At 41.8% G+C, this 18985-nt stretch overlaps 1 protein-coding gene across 13 annotated transcripts in view; it reads left to right on the top strand.

Annotated features, from left to right (window-relative positions):
- mark2b (MAP/microtubule affinity-regulating kinase 2b) overlaps window positions 1-18985 on the top strand; it is a 47636-nt gene that overhangs the window by 15306 nt on the left and 13345 nt on the right. For 9 of the 13 annotated variants that reach the window (XM_072376844.1, XM_072376850.1, XM_072376845.1 and 6 more), the window contains exons 2-15: window positions 2843-3013; window positions 4470-4523; window positions 6058-6106; window positions 6304-6369; window positions 6758-6828; window positions 7171-7227; window positions 8777-9013; window positions 9985-10104; window positions 11025-11127; window positions 11214-11326; window positions 11486-11560; window positions 11923-11980; window positions 13588-13739; window positions 15798-15892. In XM_072376844.1, the coding sequence (XP_072232945.1) occupies window positions 2843-3013; window positions 4470-4523; window positions 6058-6106; window positions 6304-6369; window positions 6758-6828; window positions 7171-7227; window positions 8777-9013; window positions 9985-10104; window positions 11025-11127; window positions 11214-11326; window positions 11486-11560; window positions 11923-11980; window positions 13588-13739; window positions 15798-15892 (1421 nt within the window). The remainder of the gene's footprint in view (window positions 1-2842; window positions 3014-4469; window positions 4524-6057; window positions 6107-6303; window positions 6370-6757; window positions 6829-7170; window positions 7228-8776; window positions 9014-9984; window positions 10105-11024; window positions 11128-11213; window positions 11327-11485; window positions 11561-11922; window positions 11981-13587; window positions 13740-15797; window positions 15893-18985) is intronic. The other 4 variants (XM_072376852.1, XM_072376853.1, XM_072376842.1 and 1 more) reach the window with 2 other exon arrangements.

Raw genomic sequence — 18985 nt, 5'->3', positions numbered from 1 at the left:
CTCTAAATAAGGCATTATCTGTCTTTAAGATGAATGAATGAACGAACGAACGAACGTGTGCTATAGCTCTGTTAGCTCATAGGTGCTGTTATGTGGCTACTATAGGAGAGCTAACGGAGGGGATTTTACACACTTCATCGACATGTCAGTGCCATAACAGTAGCTATGTGCTAACAGAGCAATAGTACGCGTTCGTTCATTCATTCATCTTAAAGTATTGGTGAAATAAAGACAGGTAATACCTTATTTAAAGACTGCATTGTCCCTGCCCCATTCACTCCGTTATATGGATATACGCCGATCGAGAGTTATCTAAATAGCTTCCGAAGGACGCCGACTTTTGGCAAGCTGTTCTCGGTGAGTAGATAAACGTATTTCATGCCAGAAATAAGGTCTAGGTTTAAAAAAAAAAACAAAAAACAGAGTTTAGTCATTTTACAAAGCAGCAGCAGGTTAACTGAGAAAACGAACCATTGAATTGAGGAACCGTCAATTACCTAAAAAATTCCTCAGTGTTGATGTGTCATACAAATGTTGAAATTTCCCATCACATTTTAGCACTCTCATAATTACAAACTCTTCAAGAGACCAGACCTCGCATTACTGCAGCTTTGCTCAAATGTCAGATGTTTGCTTGCACGCTAGAAATATTTAATGAAAACGTGTTTCTTTCTCAGTTCGTTGATACGCAGTGAAATGGCCTCACAGAACAAATTCATTTGAATTTTGGGAGATAGTTGTTGTTTTTTTGAAGCTAAGAAATATATCTTCTGAGCCGTGTACTTCACAGAAACCCCTGAGAAACGCAGATGTGTTGTTGAGGGCAAAAGTTGACCTGCTTGTTGCTATGCGGGATAGTGGCGCTGTGAGAGAAATCAACACAAAGCTGAACACGTGACAGAAGGAGTTGGGTCACATAAACATTTGCGACGGCAGCCCAGATTGGGGTCTCATTGTCTTGTATAGTTCCCGTATAGGACATTCGGTCTGCCTCCCTCTCCCACATGTTCCAAAAATAAAAATCATTTGCCGTGCCTCTCACACAAGACCACATAAGGCCCTTCCCCTGCCCTCCAGGTTTAATGTAACTGTCATTTGTTTTAAATCTGAGTTTCTTTGCTTGTGTTAAAGAGTAATCTGCCCTATTATGTTTTATCCAAGTTTGCCCAGTCAGCATGTGGATGCTTGCAGGGGGGGGTGCGGGGTTGGGGGGGTAAGATGCAGACATGAGATCATACCATCTGGAACAAGAGACTCACAGAGCCAGTGAAGCAATTATGGTGATCCTTGTTTCCCATGACCCAACAAGAGGGGGGGGGGTTGATAAAAATGTGGACTGTGGGCAATTTGTGGCAGAGAGTGAAGCTTTAATTTGATAAATCTTTTGGGGGGGGGTAGAGAACAAAGCTGATCACAGTGCAGTCTCTTCCGTTGGTATCAAATGTCAGAGAGGTGTGTTCATGTCATTATAAATGGCCGCACACACATCTGCACACCCTCACCTATGTGAGCACAGCGGTGTATTCTAGTATCTGTGCGCCACTCGCTGTTTGTATCGTGACCTGTGTGTGTGTTTGCGTCTCGTCTCCCTGGAGCCAGTCGTCCTCTCCTCTGACCCTGATCCCCGTCACCTGTCCGCTCAGATCACACACACACACACACACACACACACACACAATTGCTGTGACCCTTTCCTGGAGTTGAAACTCAATCGCAGCTGCCAGCCATACAAAACTCGCCAGCATAGCAAGGTTTTTGTTTTCTTTTTCAGAGTGTGGGTCTGACACGAAGGCCCAAGTGTCTGCTATAAGACAAACTGAAGTCACTTAACTCCATGTTGCCATGTAAAGAAGTAGTGCAAAGGACTAAAGATTAAAGATGCAGAGGGAGAAGATATTAGATGTCTGGATTTGTCCACAGCAAAATGCAGTGGGCCAGTATGGGCTGCAGTGTGAAACATTAACAGTGGTAGAACAGTGACAGCAGAAAAATCAAATCAAAGCTAAGCTCTTCGTGGCTTTGCACAAAGTTTTAGGGAACAAGAGAACCGGTGTTCTTAGGGTTCAGCAGTCATCTCACCATCACATACCAGGTTTTCAAATACACTTTTTCTCTTAGGAGTACCACCAAAAAATGAAGATGTACTCAGATTTTTCACAGAATCTTCCATTGATTGCTGGATCTTTACATGAAAATCAGCTGTATTCAGCCTTAGCAAATACATGAATTAAACTGGGAAAAATTAATGAAAAGATTAGACTAATTAATTAATGACTAATTAGATTAATTCCCTGATGAAACCAGCTTGCCTTTCTCGTTTTCCAGCAATATTTACGTTGGCAGGAGAGACTTGAATGTAATAAAAGACATCTCTTCTTTGACTGAATTGTGATGATGTTGCATTTTATTTATTTATTATTTTTTTTTTTTTTGTGCTGCTACCTAACACTTATATGCTGATGTATAAGGCCACTTTGTTCGTCAGACTTCTGGACAAGAGATGATTTCCAGTTTTTGAATTCTGAATGTTAACAGTCATTTAACCAGAGCACGATTACTAGCCAACGTTGGCCGCATTCTTTTCGATATACATCACATTGGCCATTTTAGAATTCCTAAGCCATGGAAACCGGGAAAACCAGTCTTTCTGAACTGTTTATATTTTGGCCTTTTTATCTTTCAGTTTGCTCTGGTTCTATTTTGACAATACCTTCGATCCTCAGCCAGGGTAACTTACAAGGATCATTTTACCCGTTAATGTATTCCTTTGACCCACTTCTGCTTAGATAAGACACAATTAATCATAGCCTTGCACTTACTGTATTTCCTTCTATTCCGGCAGGAGCAGAAGTCCTCATCCGGCCGAACCAGCATGTCACGATGTCGGAACTCTGTGGCTACGACCACGTCAGATGACCAGCCACACATCGGTAACTATCGGTTACTGAAAACCATTGGCAAAGGCAACTTCGCCAAGGTCAAACTGGCGCGGCACATCCTCACTGGAAAAGAGGTGGGCATGATGGACACAAGGGCCTGATAGCTTTCTTCTCATCATGTTGTTCTGGTTGTTTCGTCACACTGATTTTCATGGACTTATGATTACTTCTGATCACTTATGATTTTAGCAAGAAACACTCTTGAGTCTATTGAGCCCTGAAATAATTAGAAATACAAGCCTTTTTTTTTTTTATTCTGGGAGCTTAGGTTCGTCCAAATGAACTTGACAGTAGCCATCTGAGCTGTTGGATTAAGATAGAATACTGTTACAACACTATAGTGGTGGTAAAACATAAGCCTTTGCTGTAAAAACTAAGTTAGTCTGACACCAAACTCCTTTTATGTGACATGAGAAGTTGTTGAAACCGGATGACTTTGTCCACAAGTATGACTTCAGCTCATGACTGTTTTTACCATCCACAACTTTTTAGAAGGAGAAAAAAAAAAAGAAGAAAGTAGGCAGATATGTCTTTGATTAGTCCAGAGAGTATGAATGTTTATCTGGTTTCCTGGTTGCCGAGGATACGGAAACGCTCACACTGATACTCAGCAGGTTTGGTCTGATTTGAGGCTTGCACAGCTTTGAAGACTAGATCCACTGCAGGAGATTAGATCACCATTGTCAGCCTGAATAGAGAAGCCTAAATGTCTGCGGCTTACTGCGAACTGCAGATGTGATGTAACATTTTGATCTGTCCCTTTAAGGGTAAAGCTGTGTCTCCAGTGAGCCCATGCTGGGCTCTGTCTGATGCCCAGTTAAGTCGACTGCCGATTATACATGTGAGAAAGAGTACGGTGGGCGGGCCTTGTTAATGTGTGACAGCTCGGTGCCTGACACCCTGATAACACTCCATGTGACTTGCTGGCACACACGCACAAACACTTGCACACACAAGGAAAACAAGGGAGAGTCAGAGGGCAGGAAAGAGTCAGACGAGCACAACCAGAAAGAGGAGTGAAAGAAAGAAGTTAGTTGACAGAAATAGGAGAGAAGTAGACCTCTCTGTTCTGTGTCCTTGTGAAGAGACGGTTCTTTGTTTCCTCAGCCTTCACGTCCTCTTTTCTCTTATTCTGTTTAATCCTTTTTTTTTTTTTTAACATGTCCATTATTCCCCAATGCTGTGTTTTTTGTTTTTATCTTTATTTCTGACTTGCTTTTGACCACTGTTGGATTATGAACTATAGACCTCATTATGGCTCGGGCAAAAACAGCGATTCGGCCCCACTGCGTGTGTTTCTTTCTGTTCTGTCCTATTATGCAATTCTCGCCTGCTGTGACTGCGTGTCTATGATTTGATACTGTGAGATTATATCATTACAGTTGTGCGTGTGTGAGATGTGTCCGAAAAGAAAGCAGCGTATGTTTGTGTGCTTGTTTATTTCAGATAAGTGTGTTAAACCCAATGCAGCGAGTGTAATAAAGAAACAAGGTGTAATAATCACAGAATACGGTCTGGTTTTGCTTTCAGGTCGCTGTAAAGATTATAGATAAGACACAGCTCAACTCTTCCAGTTTGCAAAAGGTGGGTCTCTTCGAATCATTCTCGCATACACACATTTTAAACCTCACTCCTTCATATCCCTTTTCTCCAAAGTCATTTTCAAAAGTCATTCTTCCTGCCCCGATGTGCCTTCCTCTCTGTCTCTGCCTCTCTATCTTTCTGAAGTGGTCCAGTTTTCAGAGAGAGTTTTAATTACAGGAAACAAGCTGCAATTACTTCCTTTGATGGTGGCAGGGTGGGGTCTGTCCACTTACATGCACACTGTCTAACCATGTGTGCTCGCACACGAACGCACACACACCGCTCATCCGTCCACAGACACGAGGCGTAGAATACACGCCGAGTTCCAAATATGGGCACGGGAGAATGAAAAAACGACGCGGAAACTTTGACCACACAAATGTTAGCAGTCAGATGCTAACAGTCGCACACTCGGATGAAACGTAAAGATGCACAGACATATAACTCAATCCAGAATTAGCAGGGAACACTTAATGTTCAAATGGATCAAATCTTGAAAGATTCTCAGCAAAAGTCTAAGCATGTAGACCTTAAACGGTGTCTGTTTTCCCAAATTCATTATGTTTTTCCACATCTTTATAAAAGTCCTGGATATTTTAAAGAGCTCTGAATCCCTGAATTGGGATTTTCCACAGGTTGTTTGTCAGAATTATCTTAAAAGGATTTTATTAATCCTTCTCATCAGTCCGCACATAGTTCAAGGCAAAAAAAAACAGAATATTAGAGTATTTAAATGGGTTTTCTTAATGCCTGAGTGTTTTTATGAGGAGAAATATGAGCTAAATTTATAGTGAATGGACAGAGAATGGGAATTTGCCTCAAAATAAACTTACTGGATAAGTGTTTTTGACTTTTCTGGAATAAAAAGGCAAGATTTTGATGACACTAAGAGGTTACAGGGTTAAAGCTGAACATGAGCTAGTAAGTTTTAATTTCCTGCTCTTACTTGGTTGCAGATGTAAAGTGATATTGAAGTTATGTTTGAGAAAGCGGTTTATGCTACTCTCAAGGACAACACAAGTCTTTGAAGAGTGGATTACGTGTAGCAGAGCAAATATTGCAGGCTTCCGCTGCTTTAAAAGAGTCACATTTAGGGCTGCTGTAACTTTTATTGGTCTTGTTTTGCAGGTGCTCGTCTGTTTGAAGAGTTAACTTGTCCAAAAAAAGAAGCATGAATTAAGTTTAGTTTGGTCTTATCTGCTGATTCAGAGCAAACAGATTTGTGGGAAGTTGAAAGTACTACTTCATGCCTTCCTACCTGAAAAAGACGTTGAATTATTATGATTATGAAAAAAACACAGACCATGTTTATTTTTGTTTAATTTGACTTTCCTGCACATAAACAGGAATAGCATGTTTATTTTCGATCCATTTTCTCCAACACAAATACTGAATCTGGAGAGTTTCTGTAGTCCTCATTAAGCACAAATTGACGCAGTCGGATTTAGGATGTAAATGCATTTCACGACCACACCTCCTTATTCCACACCCCAACGGTGCAACTGACAGAGTGTTTATGCCTCGTTTCTCACAGCTCTTCCGGGAGGTGAGAATCATGAAGATGTTGAATCATCCCAACATAGGTGAGTCACACCAAAGCTAGAGTGTCCACTCACAAAGACACACAGAGGTCATGTACTCAAACCAAATGCTTGTTTGTCTTATTTTTACTTTCTTTTTGCTGCTTTTACCCCCCCCCCCACCTCTCGCCTTGCCTTCCTCCACTTTGCTTCCCCTCCCTGACTAATGATTATTTTTTTGTTGTTCTCTCCAACTACAGTGAAGCTATTTGAGGTGATAGAGACAGAGAAGACTTTGTACCTGGTAATGGAGTACGCAAGTGGAGGTAAGAGCTTTACCCGGTGAAATCATTGCCTCTGCACCCAGTGTCTTGATAAGTTTGATAGAAAAAAAACTAAGGGCCCAGACTAGCATGTTAATTATTATACAGGCTGTTTATTTGTAATCGGAGTCAATATAGTGAGTAGTTCTGTGTCGATTTACCCTTAAAACATAATATCAGGGAAGAATAACAAACTGAGAGTTCGTTATTTTTATTGTCAAGCTAAGAAAATATGAAAAGACCCCCAGAAAAGCACCAATTTTAGCTCGTTGTCATTCTTTAAGGTCAGTGTTCAGTTGTGTCCCCTCAACCCCCTTTTTCTGGCTTTAACGAGGCGAGTATCATATTCTAACACCAAATCTGCTCCTCTCTTCTTTCTCCTGTCACTCAGGAGAGGTCTTTGATTACTTGGTGGCCCACGGCCGGATGAAGGAGAAAGAAGCACGCGCCAAATTCAGACAGGTTTGTGTGTGTGCTGCAAAACTGTCATTTGTGTGTTGTTGTTTTTTTCCATAGACATCTGTTGTATTACTGTATGTGTTCCATGTATCGTTTAAGGAAAGTTGGACTGTACAACATCCATTTTCTTTTGTTATATATGCTCTCAATGCTTGACTGTTGATCATTAAGGTATAAACGGGTAAGAGAACTGCTTGCATCCCCAGTAGCTCCTCATGATTGCTTCCTGATAAAAATCCTAATGAAGACTTCTCACTGTCATACACCTCGTTGTCTCCATATTTCACTTTGTCCACCCTTTCCCTTTCCTCCTCATTGTCTCGCACACGCTTTGTCTTTCTCCAGATTGTGTCAGCAGTGCAGTATTGCCATCAGAAGTGTATAGTTCACAGAGACCTCAAGGTGAGAGCGCATTCGCACACATTATTGAATTACAGTTTATTCTGTGTCAAAGGAAGCTCCCACTCCCCGTCTCTCCCCATTAATCTTCATATGATTAAATTTTTTGAGATTAAATGCCTCCCTCACAAACAAGTGACCCAGAGATTAATCACAAAGGTGATATAATGGCCCCGTTTCAATGCTCGGGTTTAAACCTGCATTCATATACATCCGTGGACACGTACGTCTGTATACAATCCCCGTATCATGCTTGCCCTTGGCTCTTTTTAAGACTTTGTTTGTGCTATTTGCAGTCAGTTCAGGGTATTTTGTGACTAAACTGATTCCCAACATGCGCATCCGGATCTAAGCTTCCAGGTCATTTTGGTTCATCATATAATGCAGCGTTGTAAATCCTCTTATTGTGCCAGAAGGCAGACTTTGTAGACATTATCATGATTGCTGTTACAGTAACCTCAGAAGAACCCGCCACTGCAGTTTTTTTTTTGTTGTTGTTGTTTGTTTTCTTCCACACGCGATTAGAGTTTTGCTTTTCAAGAAGAATTTTCAGTGATTTGACAATCGTGTTGCAGTTGCTCCACTTTCAGGTAATTGTTGTCACCTACAAAAGTGGCAGCACAGGAAATAAGAGGTCACTGCTGGATATGCATTCCTCATTATTGTAATGCGTACCATCCTGCGTATTATCCTAATCACTCTTTATCTGAGGGACCTAATGTCACATCCAACACCGGCTTAACACGTGTTGGTTCTGCTCTGCAAGTGCCAGTTTTTATGACTGTTTTTCGAGTGGAGACCATTCTACGCTTACTTTGAGTCCTACGGTGAAAAAGCTGGTATTACTGTTTTTCTTGTGCTATGTTATACTGCTGCTTCTGCTAAAACAAGCAACATCAGAGGTGTATACGTCGGTTTAAAATGTTAAAATGGCATCACGATATCGACGTAACGTATAAATCATGAAAAAAAAAAACCTGGTGTTCATTCATTTCTTACACCAAAGGTTAGAGATGATGTCAGTGTGTGTTTTTTTTTTTTTTTAATGTGCTCGCTCAAACACACCGAAGCTGAGTATTCAGAGCAAGTGAAAAGGAGAGTGCACCTGTTGCCAGGCAACCCCAGCCTCCCTGTTCGCTGGCTCACTTTAGCATTAAAGATACAAGCACGCACACACACACACACACACGTAGGTAAGAGCCTCCTTTGCCCATTGTGTGTCTTGATAGCCACAGACCATTACCCCGAAAGCCGTTTTCCTTCTTTTCGTTTTTGTTCAAGATTTGTTTTCCTCCACAGAAAGGCGTGTTAGGCGACTGCCTTTAACAAGGTGTAATATGTTCTGTATCAAACTGAAAATCTCATTCAGCTTTTTTAAGGTGGCTTTAAACTTTTTGCAGTTCAGTCATTTTCGGTAAGGCAGAGAAGTAGTAAATAAATTCCTGCATTTAGATTTAGATTCCTGTTTCTTATCCGTCCTCCAGCTCAGTGCAACGTTAATCTGTTTTCCTGCCTCCTCTCCTCTTGTCCCCCACATGTTCTCCATCTGCAGGCAGAGAACCTTCTGCTGGACGCAGACATGAACATCAAGATAGCAGACTTTGGCTTCAGTAATGAGTTTACTCTAGGGAACAAGCTGGACACTTTCTGTGGGTCCCCGCCCTACGCAGCCCCAGAGCTTTTCCAGGGCAAGAAGTACGATGGGCCTGAGGTGGACGTCTGGAGCCTGGGAGTGATCCTCTACACACTGGTCAGCGGCTCACTGCCGTTTGATGGACAAAACCTCAAGGTTGGGAATAGGAGAGACTGTTTGTGTGTGTGTGTGTGTGTGTGTTCATGTGCATTATATAAGCAGATGTCTGTGGGTGGTTGTAGTATTTGTCATGATAGTTTTTGTTCTCGTTGGCTCACTGAATACAGAAATTAAACTCTGGAAAGCACGGATGTGCAACTTCTTATGTTTGTGTGAGTCTAGGTACTTGTTTTGAAAATGGTCTTTGGTGTTGAGATGCATCCAAACAGGTTGAGATGCCAGGTACTTTGGTTTTCTGTCAACTGTAGTCGTGCACAATCATTCACAACACCTCAGTGCTCTTCTGACTCAAAGTGCAGACTCATCTTGGGTGGGCAATGTGACAAGCAGTCGAGGTTTATTTAGTCTAAAACCTACATTATTTGGTTTTGCTATTTGCTTAAAGGACGACAGGTCGCTGTATTAAGATTGTATCTGCAACAAAATGTTTGAAACTGATGCCAAATACTGACACAAAGTAAGAATTTTCCGTCACGGTTTTAATTGGCCGTGTTAAATTGATTATGTTTTATCAGAATGAAGTGCTGACAGAATTAGCTGCTCGCGAGCTGTTTTTTTATAAGTTACAACGGTATTGATTGCTGTCACCACATCCATAAACCTCCTCAGTGTGTAATTGTATTATTGCAGGAAAGCAGAAATAATCAGATATTACTGGAATCAAAATACCACAAAAGTGGATGCATGTTATTCACCCACGCACTATGCTAGAGATGTCTTAGAATCATAGCTTTCCGTTTTTAAACGCTAAGCAGCTCTTTCGTGAATAAATGAGTAGGACATTCATTCATTCAAAAGATATTATTCAGTTGAGGTGCAACCACAGCTAATGTCTGTAGCCAATTGATTTTAAATGGAGAAGAATAGCAGAATACGGACGAGACCGTGGTTTTCTGTGCGTAAACGTGCATCAACTGTTTGCTTTCAATGTCCTCCTCCATCTGCAGGAATTGAGAGAACGTGTGCTGCGTGGTAAATACAGGATTCCCTTCTACATGTCCACTGACTGTGAGAACTTGCTTAAAAAGTTCCTGATCCTGAACCCTTCCAAAAGAGGCAGCCTTGAGGTATGCTGCACTGCACTGGCACAAATACACAGATCAAAAGTTAGCTGAAAGGATACCCAAGTAAATAAATCCCATTCACTGCAATAAAATCATCCGTCCAGTTCCTTTAAAATGTAACTTGATATCCTGCAGACATTCTGAAAATACCCTGTTGCTACGCACACCACCCCTTTGCTAATGTGTGCCGCACATAAAGTACTGTATCCTTGGCCTCGTTTCATCAAGCATATGCGACTTTGTTGCTGAAGTGTAAAGCGCTTTTTAAAGGCCTAGTAAATACATGCTAGTTTGGGGTTAAGGAGTTACCAAATTTGCTGCCACAAAATGACAATGGATGGTCACTTGTTTGAAGTAAAAATGAAGTCCAGAGGCAGCACCCGCTTCCCTGGAAGTCATCTTTAAAGTGCTTTCTTTGAAAGAAAGTTTGAACTTTTCCTGTTTTTTGGCTTTGTCATGTTAAACTTTAAAGCAATCCTGTAAAGAAACATCAAGCTCTAGTGTTAGAAATGCCATGCCACACTTCATTCGCACCTACTTTAGATTTTGTGTGCGAGTTTTGGGTCGGGAGCTTACACCTTCATAGGCATGTTGAGTCAGTTTGCATCAAACAATGAGCGATCTGCTCTGCTTGAAGCACTCAGTGGATCGATAACACAGCTGATTGCCGTCAATTTTTGTCTAACACAGGCTGATTTTATCATCTTTAGTGTTTTGTCTGAAGACCTTTGAGTGTGAGATGGAGTAAGAGTTCGTGTAGCATCTCTAGTTTTGTCTTAAAGGGAGATTTACTTGCATATTGGCAGTAAAAACATCGGACAGCTCCTGAGAGTAAAACCTTACGAAAGATAAATGAGCAACAGAATAAACATTGATCGATGCTTTCCAGCTTCTTTCATCCTGTATGTCTGACTTGCTCCCAGCAGCAGATAATGAGGGACCGATGGATGAATGTGGGCCATGAGGAGGAAGAACTCAAACCCTACATTGAACCTCAGCCAGATTATAAGGACCCCAGGAGAACAGGTACACAGTAAAAGGCACTCTTGTGTACGGAAGAGGACATTAAAAAGTATACAGTACGTTCACAACTCTAACCTTTGTATGTGCAGACATCATGCTGCAGATGGGATACTGTCAAGAGGAGCTCCAGGACTCACTGGTGACCCAGAAGTACAATGATGTGATGGCTACGTACTTGCTTCTGGACTATAGGAACTCTGAGGTATACAGTCTCTCTCACATCCACAAACATTCCTCAAGGCTGGCCTGCTTCACTGCTAAATAGACAGTATATGATATGTAGAGCAACTCCACCATAAACTTTTCACTTTTTTTGCTTAGAATATTAAGACCTTTCTTTTTTCTTTCTCCCTCCCCTCAGCTGGATGAAGGTTGCATCAAGCCACGACCAGGATGTGATGTAAGCAACATAAATGCACCCTCCCCGCCTCACAAGGTATAATGAGAACACGTAATGTCGTACGTGTTCTGCTAACACATAATGAAGTTTCCCAATTTGAGCCAGTGACATAAGGAAGCTCACATGGCCGTGTATTTACACCAAAAATACTCAGGGAATCCACTCTGATGCATCTAATTAGTAGCTTCTTGATTGTAGACCTGCAACACATGTCACCAACAGCAGATCTCAGCCATCCTGGGCTCTTGAATGTGTCTGTTTGTGTTTTTTAACATTCATGTAGATGTGGAGCAGCTTTAAACTCTGGATTTGGCTTAAATTCTTTCATTATTTGGTCTGTATGAACACCGGTACATAAATGATATTGCACTGACCTGTGTCCGTCATGCCTCTCCAAGGTACAGCGCAGCGTGTCATCCAACCAGAAGCCTCAGAACCGCAGAGCCACCGACCAGGGTGAGATTGGTTTTATGACGGGGGGGAAAGTGGATGGGGATGAGATTGAGAGGGTAATTTGTTTTTAGTTTGACGATTGAAGAGGTGTGTGAACAAAGCTGTGAAAAGAGTCAAAGAAGGGAATCGCTATTAGAACATTCCCATAATTTAATTCTGTTTAGTGTAAGAAATGGTGGGGGTGGTTCTTTCTTTTTTTATGGTTAAAATGGACTAAAAAGTGTTTAAGATAGTTGAATCTTCATTCTCTGTTTTGATAAAACAAAAACAAATGAAGAGTTCTGGTTTCATATTTTGAGACCAGTTACCATCACAAGACTATAGAGCCTGAGATCCACAAGCAAAGAATGTATTTTGAGACTTATTTTGTATTTTGGTGAGCTACTACTTTCTTCTTTCTGTATACAAGAAAGAAGATTAAAAACAGTCAGAGCAGCTTTTCACTCTGACTCCACCGTGGGAAACCGGGCACATCTTGATTAAAACACAAGCTCTGAAAACACGATTTGTGGAGGTCTCGTAAATATTAAGAATGTGCTATTTTGTCTTTTTTTTTTTTGTTTGCTTTTCTGTGTCACTGATCATGTGCAAAATTGATGAGGTCTGCTAAATAGACCCTCATCGCCGCCCTCACATCTCGACACGCACTCTGATGAATTCTGCAGAGTTTGTTTATTATGTAATCGTGTGCATCTGAGGACTCTTGGTTGGACACTCGTCCTCTCCTGGGCAAAACTGGGCAAAAAGCTCAGCCATCTACACACCTCTTTGTACCCAGTGCACCTCAGTGTGCTCTCAGTGATGCTTGCCTCCCACAAAAAGAAGCCCAGATACAGCAGTACATTAATGCTTCTCATGAATCATGGGTAAAATCATCCAAGAATGCAGTTTGGTGGACCACAGCAGAGAAAAGTGTGCTGCACTGAGTAATCCTCAGCACCTGTAGGACAAAACACCCATGTCAGATTTTTAAAACTAAACAAACCAAACTGTCAAGACAAACAAAGCTGTTTGTTTAGGCCTTGATTCAATAATCAGAGCATTTACAATAATCGGCAGAGGGAAGTGCGCAATGACAGCTGCCCTGTTGCTGTATGCCACTCGGACACATTTTTAGTGTTGCTGCCTGTCTTTTCCAGGAACACAATAATCAGAGAACTTAGAAGAGATGCCATGGCATCAGCACAGAGTTCATAAACACAGTTTCCATAGTACTGTGATGACAACCAGTCTCAAAATATGAGAAAATAAGTTTTTTTTAATTGTTTTTTTTTTAAAATTATTTTTGCTATTCAAATGGAAAATAAAAGTCAAACTACTTCTGAAAATACACACAGAACCACAACACTTCCTGAAATGAAGGTTTACATAATAAAGAGGGTGTGCGTGACTAAAAATGTGGAGAATCAACAAGGAAGGATGATGAAGTGGGTCGAGTACAAGATTAATCTCAGAATAGAGGGTTAGACCAACAAATTTAATGAAAGACGGACTGAATTCTGTAAGAAGAAAAAAAGGAGACAAATGACAGGGAGAACAAAGGGGGGGGGAGAAGTCCACGCTTAAATTCTGGAAATGATGGTCTGATGCGAACTCTGTTTTTCCTCTAGGCTCCTCCTACTCCAAGAGGGGAGGTCAGACAGACAACCGATCTGCAGCCGAGGATTCTGGGAGGAAAAGTTCTTCAGGCAGCTCTACTACCAAGGTGCCGGCCAGCCCTCTGGTCTCCTCTGACCGCAAGAAAAGCGCTACGCCCTCCACTGTAAGAGCCGCACTGATATGGCATTCATTACATTTAATGTGTTATAGTTTGCACTGCACTGATCACCCTAAAAATGGCATCTTTGCAATTATATGGTGGGTCAGGACCTTTGTGGATAGTATCTTGTAAAAGGCACTTATTTTTTTAAGTTCTACCTTCGTTAAGGCTCCAAATGAACTTTGTATGTGAGCGTTACTAAACAATAACTTGAAAAGAGAGGATCTTCACCTGTGGGCTTTTACAAATCAATAAAAGGAATTCTCATACTTTTTTTCCTATGAACTGGGGGTTGACCTTTATAAAACGATACAATGACCAGTCCATACTATGGGGGAAATTTTCTCTCCCGTCTCTGTCATCACGGCCTTACACAGTGTTGCGATCGAGGCCAGCTGATCCCTTCCTCGTTTGTCTGCCATGAAAAAGGAAGTAGAGGAGATCCCCGTCGAGTTATACTGTAGAGTGTTAAAACAACAAAAGACTACACCGATGCGAAAACAAAGTACACCCTGGGACTGTAGTAATTTGAAAGAAACGGCTTCACCTATGTGTGGTGTTAGAAAATCGAAAGCTGAGTTCTGTTCAGTTTTCGCTGGCGTCGGCCATATTTTATCTCCTGCTAAGGTCCAAAGATCGGCATAATTGCCAGTTAATAATTTAGCTTAATAAAAATAAATGGACACTAAACCACTTCGGTTTTAAGTGACGTTTGAAAGTGGAAGTGTTCAACGTGCATTTCTGGTATTCCAGTCACGTGATGCTGTTTTCCGATCTAAGCACATTTGTTTAGCTTTTGCATTAGACGCAGAACAACTGGTCACAATGCTTTCATCTTGGTGTGCGGGGAAAAACAGTGGATATCATTTTTTACTGCAGCCATTAAGACTTGTCATAATAGGAAAAGCACTCGCGTTACTGTGAACATTTGTGATGCTTTGGCTGATTCAGTTGTCACATTAAGTAATATAGTGAGCCAGTTAAAGCATTAACAGGACCCTGACACGAAAGTAGCGAAAGAGAATTCAAGCACCATTGCTTTAATAGCTGTGGTATTTTAGAGAGTCTTCTTTGAAGACGGTCCTGTTTTATGTTATATTATCTGTTTTCTTCTGTCGTCCACTCAGCTGACATCAATTACCAGCTCCTCATCTCAGTTATGACTTACTGAGGAAATGCCTGCCAACCATGTCCGCTAACGGAATTAGAATAAAAATGATGAGAATGCGCTGCCTGGCCAAAAGGGAAAAAAACCCACTATGATACGCTGTTGAGCCACATTTAGCTTTGATTACAGCACGCACTGTTTTGATAAGCTTATGGAATGTCCCATTTATTTTCATTCAGAGTTGCATCCATTTTTTGCCGAGCTTGGCCTCACAGTCATGTGGTTTTCTTAACGCTCCAGAGCTGTTAAGTCCCAATACCCTGAGTACCGCTATCCTGCTGCCGTTAATGTGTTGGACAGCTCTTAACCTACTTTTAGTAGTTGGAACAATCCTTTAGTTGTTTAGATGTGTAGCCTTAGTTAAACCCAGGTGCTTGTTTTGTTTTGCAGGAGTTGTATGGCTGAAAAAAGGTCTTGTATGGATAGGAAAACGTGTCAAGTCTTATTAGAGCGGTGGTCAGCGTGGGTCTTTTTGGCCCCTGCGCTTCATCGAAAGTCTTCTTAGAACCGTGTATGTGCAAACTGAGCTTGATTGACAGCTCGTAACTCTGGTGGCACTTGTCAGAGCTGAATATTGTTCATGGATTCAGCACCAAATTCCTTAAATTGCTCTTTCCAGTTGTGGTAATGGAAAACACATCTTAAAGCCTTCAAGTAGTTAAATTGGGATTTATACATAAATTTTGACAAGCCTAAAAAAAACAACAACTGTGAGATAATTCAATGATTTAATGTATGTAATAGATGTGTTATATGCGTGTTAAGATTTCTGATTGGTAAGCCTGTGAAAGTCACCTTTTAAATGCTGTCACTTCATTCTTAGTCTCTCGTGTGCCACTCTGCAAACTCGGTTATTTCTGTATTTCCAACAATTTGCTGCTTTCCCTCTGCAGAATAGCATCCTGTCCACCGGTACAGGTCGCAGTCGGAACTCCCCGCTGACTGAAAGAGCCACGCTTGGCCAGGGTATTCACAACGGCAAGGACAGGTACACAAACACACACTCAAAAGACACACATCTTTGCAAGTAAGAGGTGTTTTCGAAAAAGATAAGCGCAAATACGCCCACATACAGTCGCCGTCCCACTGTCAGCACTGGAAGGGAGACGGTGCTGCTTTCTCACTAACGTGCACATCATAGGAACACGCTCACGATGGTTTGTGAATGAAGCCGCCCCGCAGCTGTCTCGGTGACTCAATCCCAGATTTTGGCTGGTAGTCTCCAGAGCGCTGCCAGCTGGCCACAGACGACTCTTAGGGTGGAGTAAGGCCTTCTGGACAGGAAAATCAGGCTCTCCTGGGAATGTAGGCCAAACCTCCAGTAGATTACAGATTACCCATGGTGGTCACATGGAGACCTGCCAGTCAGAGCGAGGAGTTTGAGGGAGACAGGTACCTGCATTCACTCCAGCCGGTTGCTCAGCATGAAACGCAGTCAATAGATCTATTTTTCAGTGTAGTATGAAGTATTTCCTGGATATTTTCCTAAATAAAACGACTGTTGACACCTTTTCCTTCTCTGGATAGCGAAATTGTGGAGTGTGATATACTCCCTCTCATTTTACCCTTTCTTAAATGCAGTTTATCAACCCATCTCTCTTTTCCTCCTCAGCCACTTTAAACAGGAGATGCTTTAGCAGTCTTCATTCAAAAGTATACATTTTTTTTTAAATAAAAAGCTGTCGGCGCGCTTTATTTCCCTCCCCGGTGACGTTAATGGTGGGAATTTCAGCCACCACTTACTTCTGGAGCTACACAACCCATGAGCCTCTACACATAGAGCTACGCAGACATCACTCATGCCATATTAACCAGCCATATGCTTTGTGTGCTTTTTCACGAGCGTTAAACATTAAGCCAAACATAATCCCAACTCTGACGCAGTCTTCATGGTTCATACTGCTTTATTACCTGTTCATGTGTCAGTCTCAAATGACCCCTTTGTTCCCGGCATCGTGCTCCAGCTGCAGTCTGACAGATTGAATTGAATCTATGTTGAAGGAGTGGTATCTGATCGGTTGTGGCACATTCATCCTCTTCATTGTTGCATTCGCTGAGCACTGCGTGGCGATGAAGTGGTCATTTGAGACATCATTGCTTTTTTAGTTCTGTGGGTCTGTTAGCTATGGTAGCCTCTGCTAACATAGTGGTTGTTATCTGCCTTCATTTTGAAGTTACTTTGGTCATCATTAATGCTTTGAAGTTTGGGCTTTTATACTTGTTACACCCCACCCACCCTGTCTCTTATCCTTTTGTCTTTTTCCACTTTTCCTAATTTGGTTTTCTTTAATCTACGTCTGAGCTGTTGTCCCCCTGGATCCTAAGTCACTCACATTTTCTTGGCACCGCCTTTCTTTGCTTCCTTTTTTTTTTTTTTTCCTTCCTTGTCTTTATATTAATCTTTCTTCTTATTTCTCTTTTTCTCCTTCTCTCTAAGGAGATTAGAAAGACTTGTGATGGAATATTAACTCTTACTGGTGCTCACTGGTCCCTATACTCACCTCTTAATAGGCTTACACATACACAGATATATCCACACATTCTAAGGCTGACGCTTTGACACACATGCACAAGTTTAAACATACGTGTCACATGTGGTCAAACTCTTGCCGCACTCTGTTTTTTCCGGTAAACACAAGTCATTTTTCCATCACCAGCCTTGCTAATTCTCATCAGAGAGAGTGTGTTTGTGTTCTGTTTAGTAAACCGTTGTTGTTGGGTGACCTCTATAAATGTCCCTCTTTCTCTCATTGGCTATTTTGTCTGCTCTCTTGAGATATCTCTCTGTCTCCCTCTGGTACCACCCTCCGCTGTCCCTTACTGTGCTTTTCTCTGCGTGTGGACAAAGTCAAGTTCAAGCTGTCAGTAATGTGCAGAGCTTTGTAGCTATGGCAACCTCGCAGATTAACGGAGGCTTCGGGAAGTAGGTTTTTAGAAAACTTTTGGATTGTATAAATGGAACCCAAAAAGTTTAGATTGTGGGGAAGAGTGAGAGTCGAGGATAAAAACAGGAAAGATGGATGAGAGAGAAATGTATTGCTTTGCAGGCAGGAGTAACAAGATGGTTCAAAGCTGTAAAGCAGGAAGCTCAGAGCGATTAGTCAGTGACATGACATGCAAGGGACACTAGAACAGATAATCTAAACTTTTGAATTGCCTCTATCTCTGTATATATGACATTTGGGCTTAAAAAAGAAACCATTAGTGCCACATTTGATGCATGTGAATAAAATAAAAAGGCTTAAGTCCAACTTAATCTATGTAGCACATTTTTTCTGCAGCAGTGTTTGTCAGGCAGTTTGCTTTATAATAAATGAAAACTGAATCGGAGATACAGAGAAATGTAGAAAAGGCATTTTCTTATGAGTGCTTTCTCAGTATGTCCTCATGTTAGAATTGTCTGGATTTTATTACTTTGCACATTTCTGTCTGACTTTGTCAACACAATTTGTCTGTCTTGTGTGTGAAATCTCAGTAAAAAAGTCTGTTACAGTTGGTGTCTCTCGTGCTCTTAGCTTTTTGTTGTGGTTTAACCTCTTTGATGGAACCACAGATTTGACTTCAAAATAAGACCAACTCTGTTAGTTCAAGCCTCTTTACTGCATGTGTTTTCTGTTCCTCTGTTCTCCCTCCTGTTCTCCCTTCGGTTCTCCCTCCTGTTCTCCCTCCTGTTCCTCGGTTCTCCCTCCTGTTCCTCGGTTCTCCCTCCTGTTCCTCGGTTCTCCCTCCTGTTCCTCGGTTCTCCCTCCTGTTCTCCCGCCTGTTCTCCCGCCTGTTCTCCCTTCGGTTCTCCCTCCTGTTCCTCGGTTCTCCCTCTTGTTCTCCCTCCTGTATCTTGGTTCTCCCTCCTGTTCTCCCTCCTGTTCTCCCTCCCCCTTGCTGTGTTTGATAAGTGCTGCTTCTAACCGTACTCCACCTCACCTCCCTGCCTACCCTCACACAAACCCCGCCCACTGTGTTTGTCATCATGTGTGCGGTTGATTGTGTGTCTCTTGGGTGTGCTTAACCATGTTGCTCATTCATGTTTGTGGGTGTGTTTGGATGTATGTTTCGGGCGGGGCGCTCCTCCTCTTCCTCCCCG

This window comes from Leuresthes tenuis, unplaced genomic scaffold (genome assembly GCF_036924035.1).
Source record: "Leuresthes tenuis unplaced genomic scaffold, fLeuTen1.0.hap1 SCAF_22, whole genome shotgun sequence".
NCBI lineage: Eukaryota > Metazoa > Chordata > Actinopteri > Atheriniformes > Atherinopsidae > Leuresthes > Leuresthes tenuis.
Note: the sequence above shows the minus strand (reverse complement) of the source record. Positions and strands in the feature narration are given on the sequence as shown.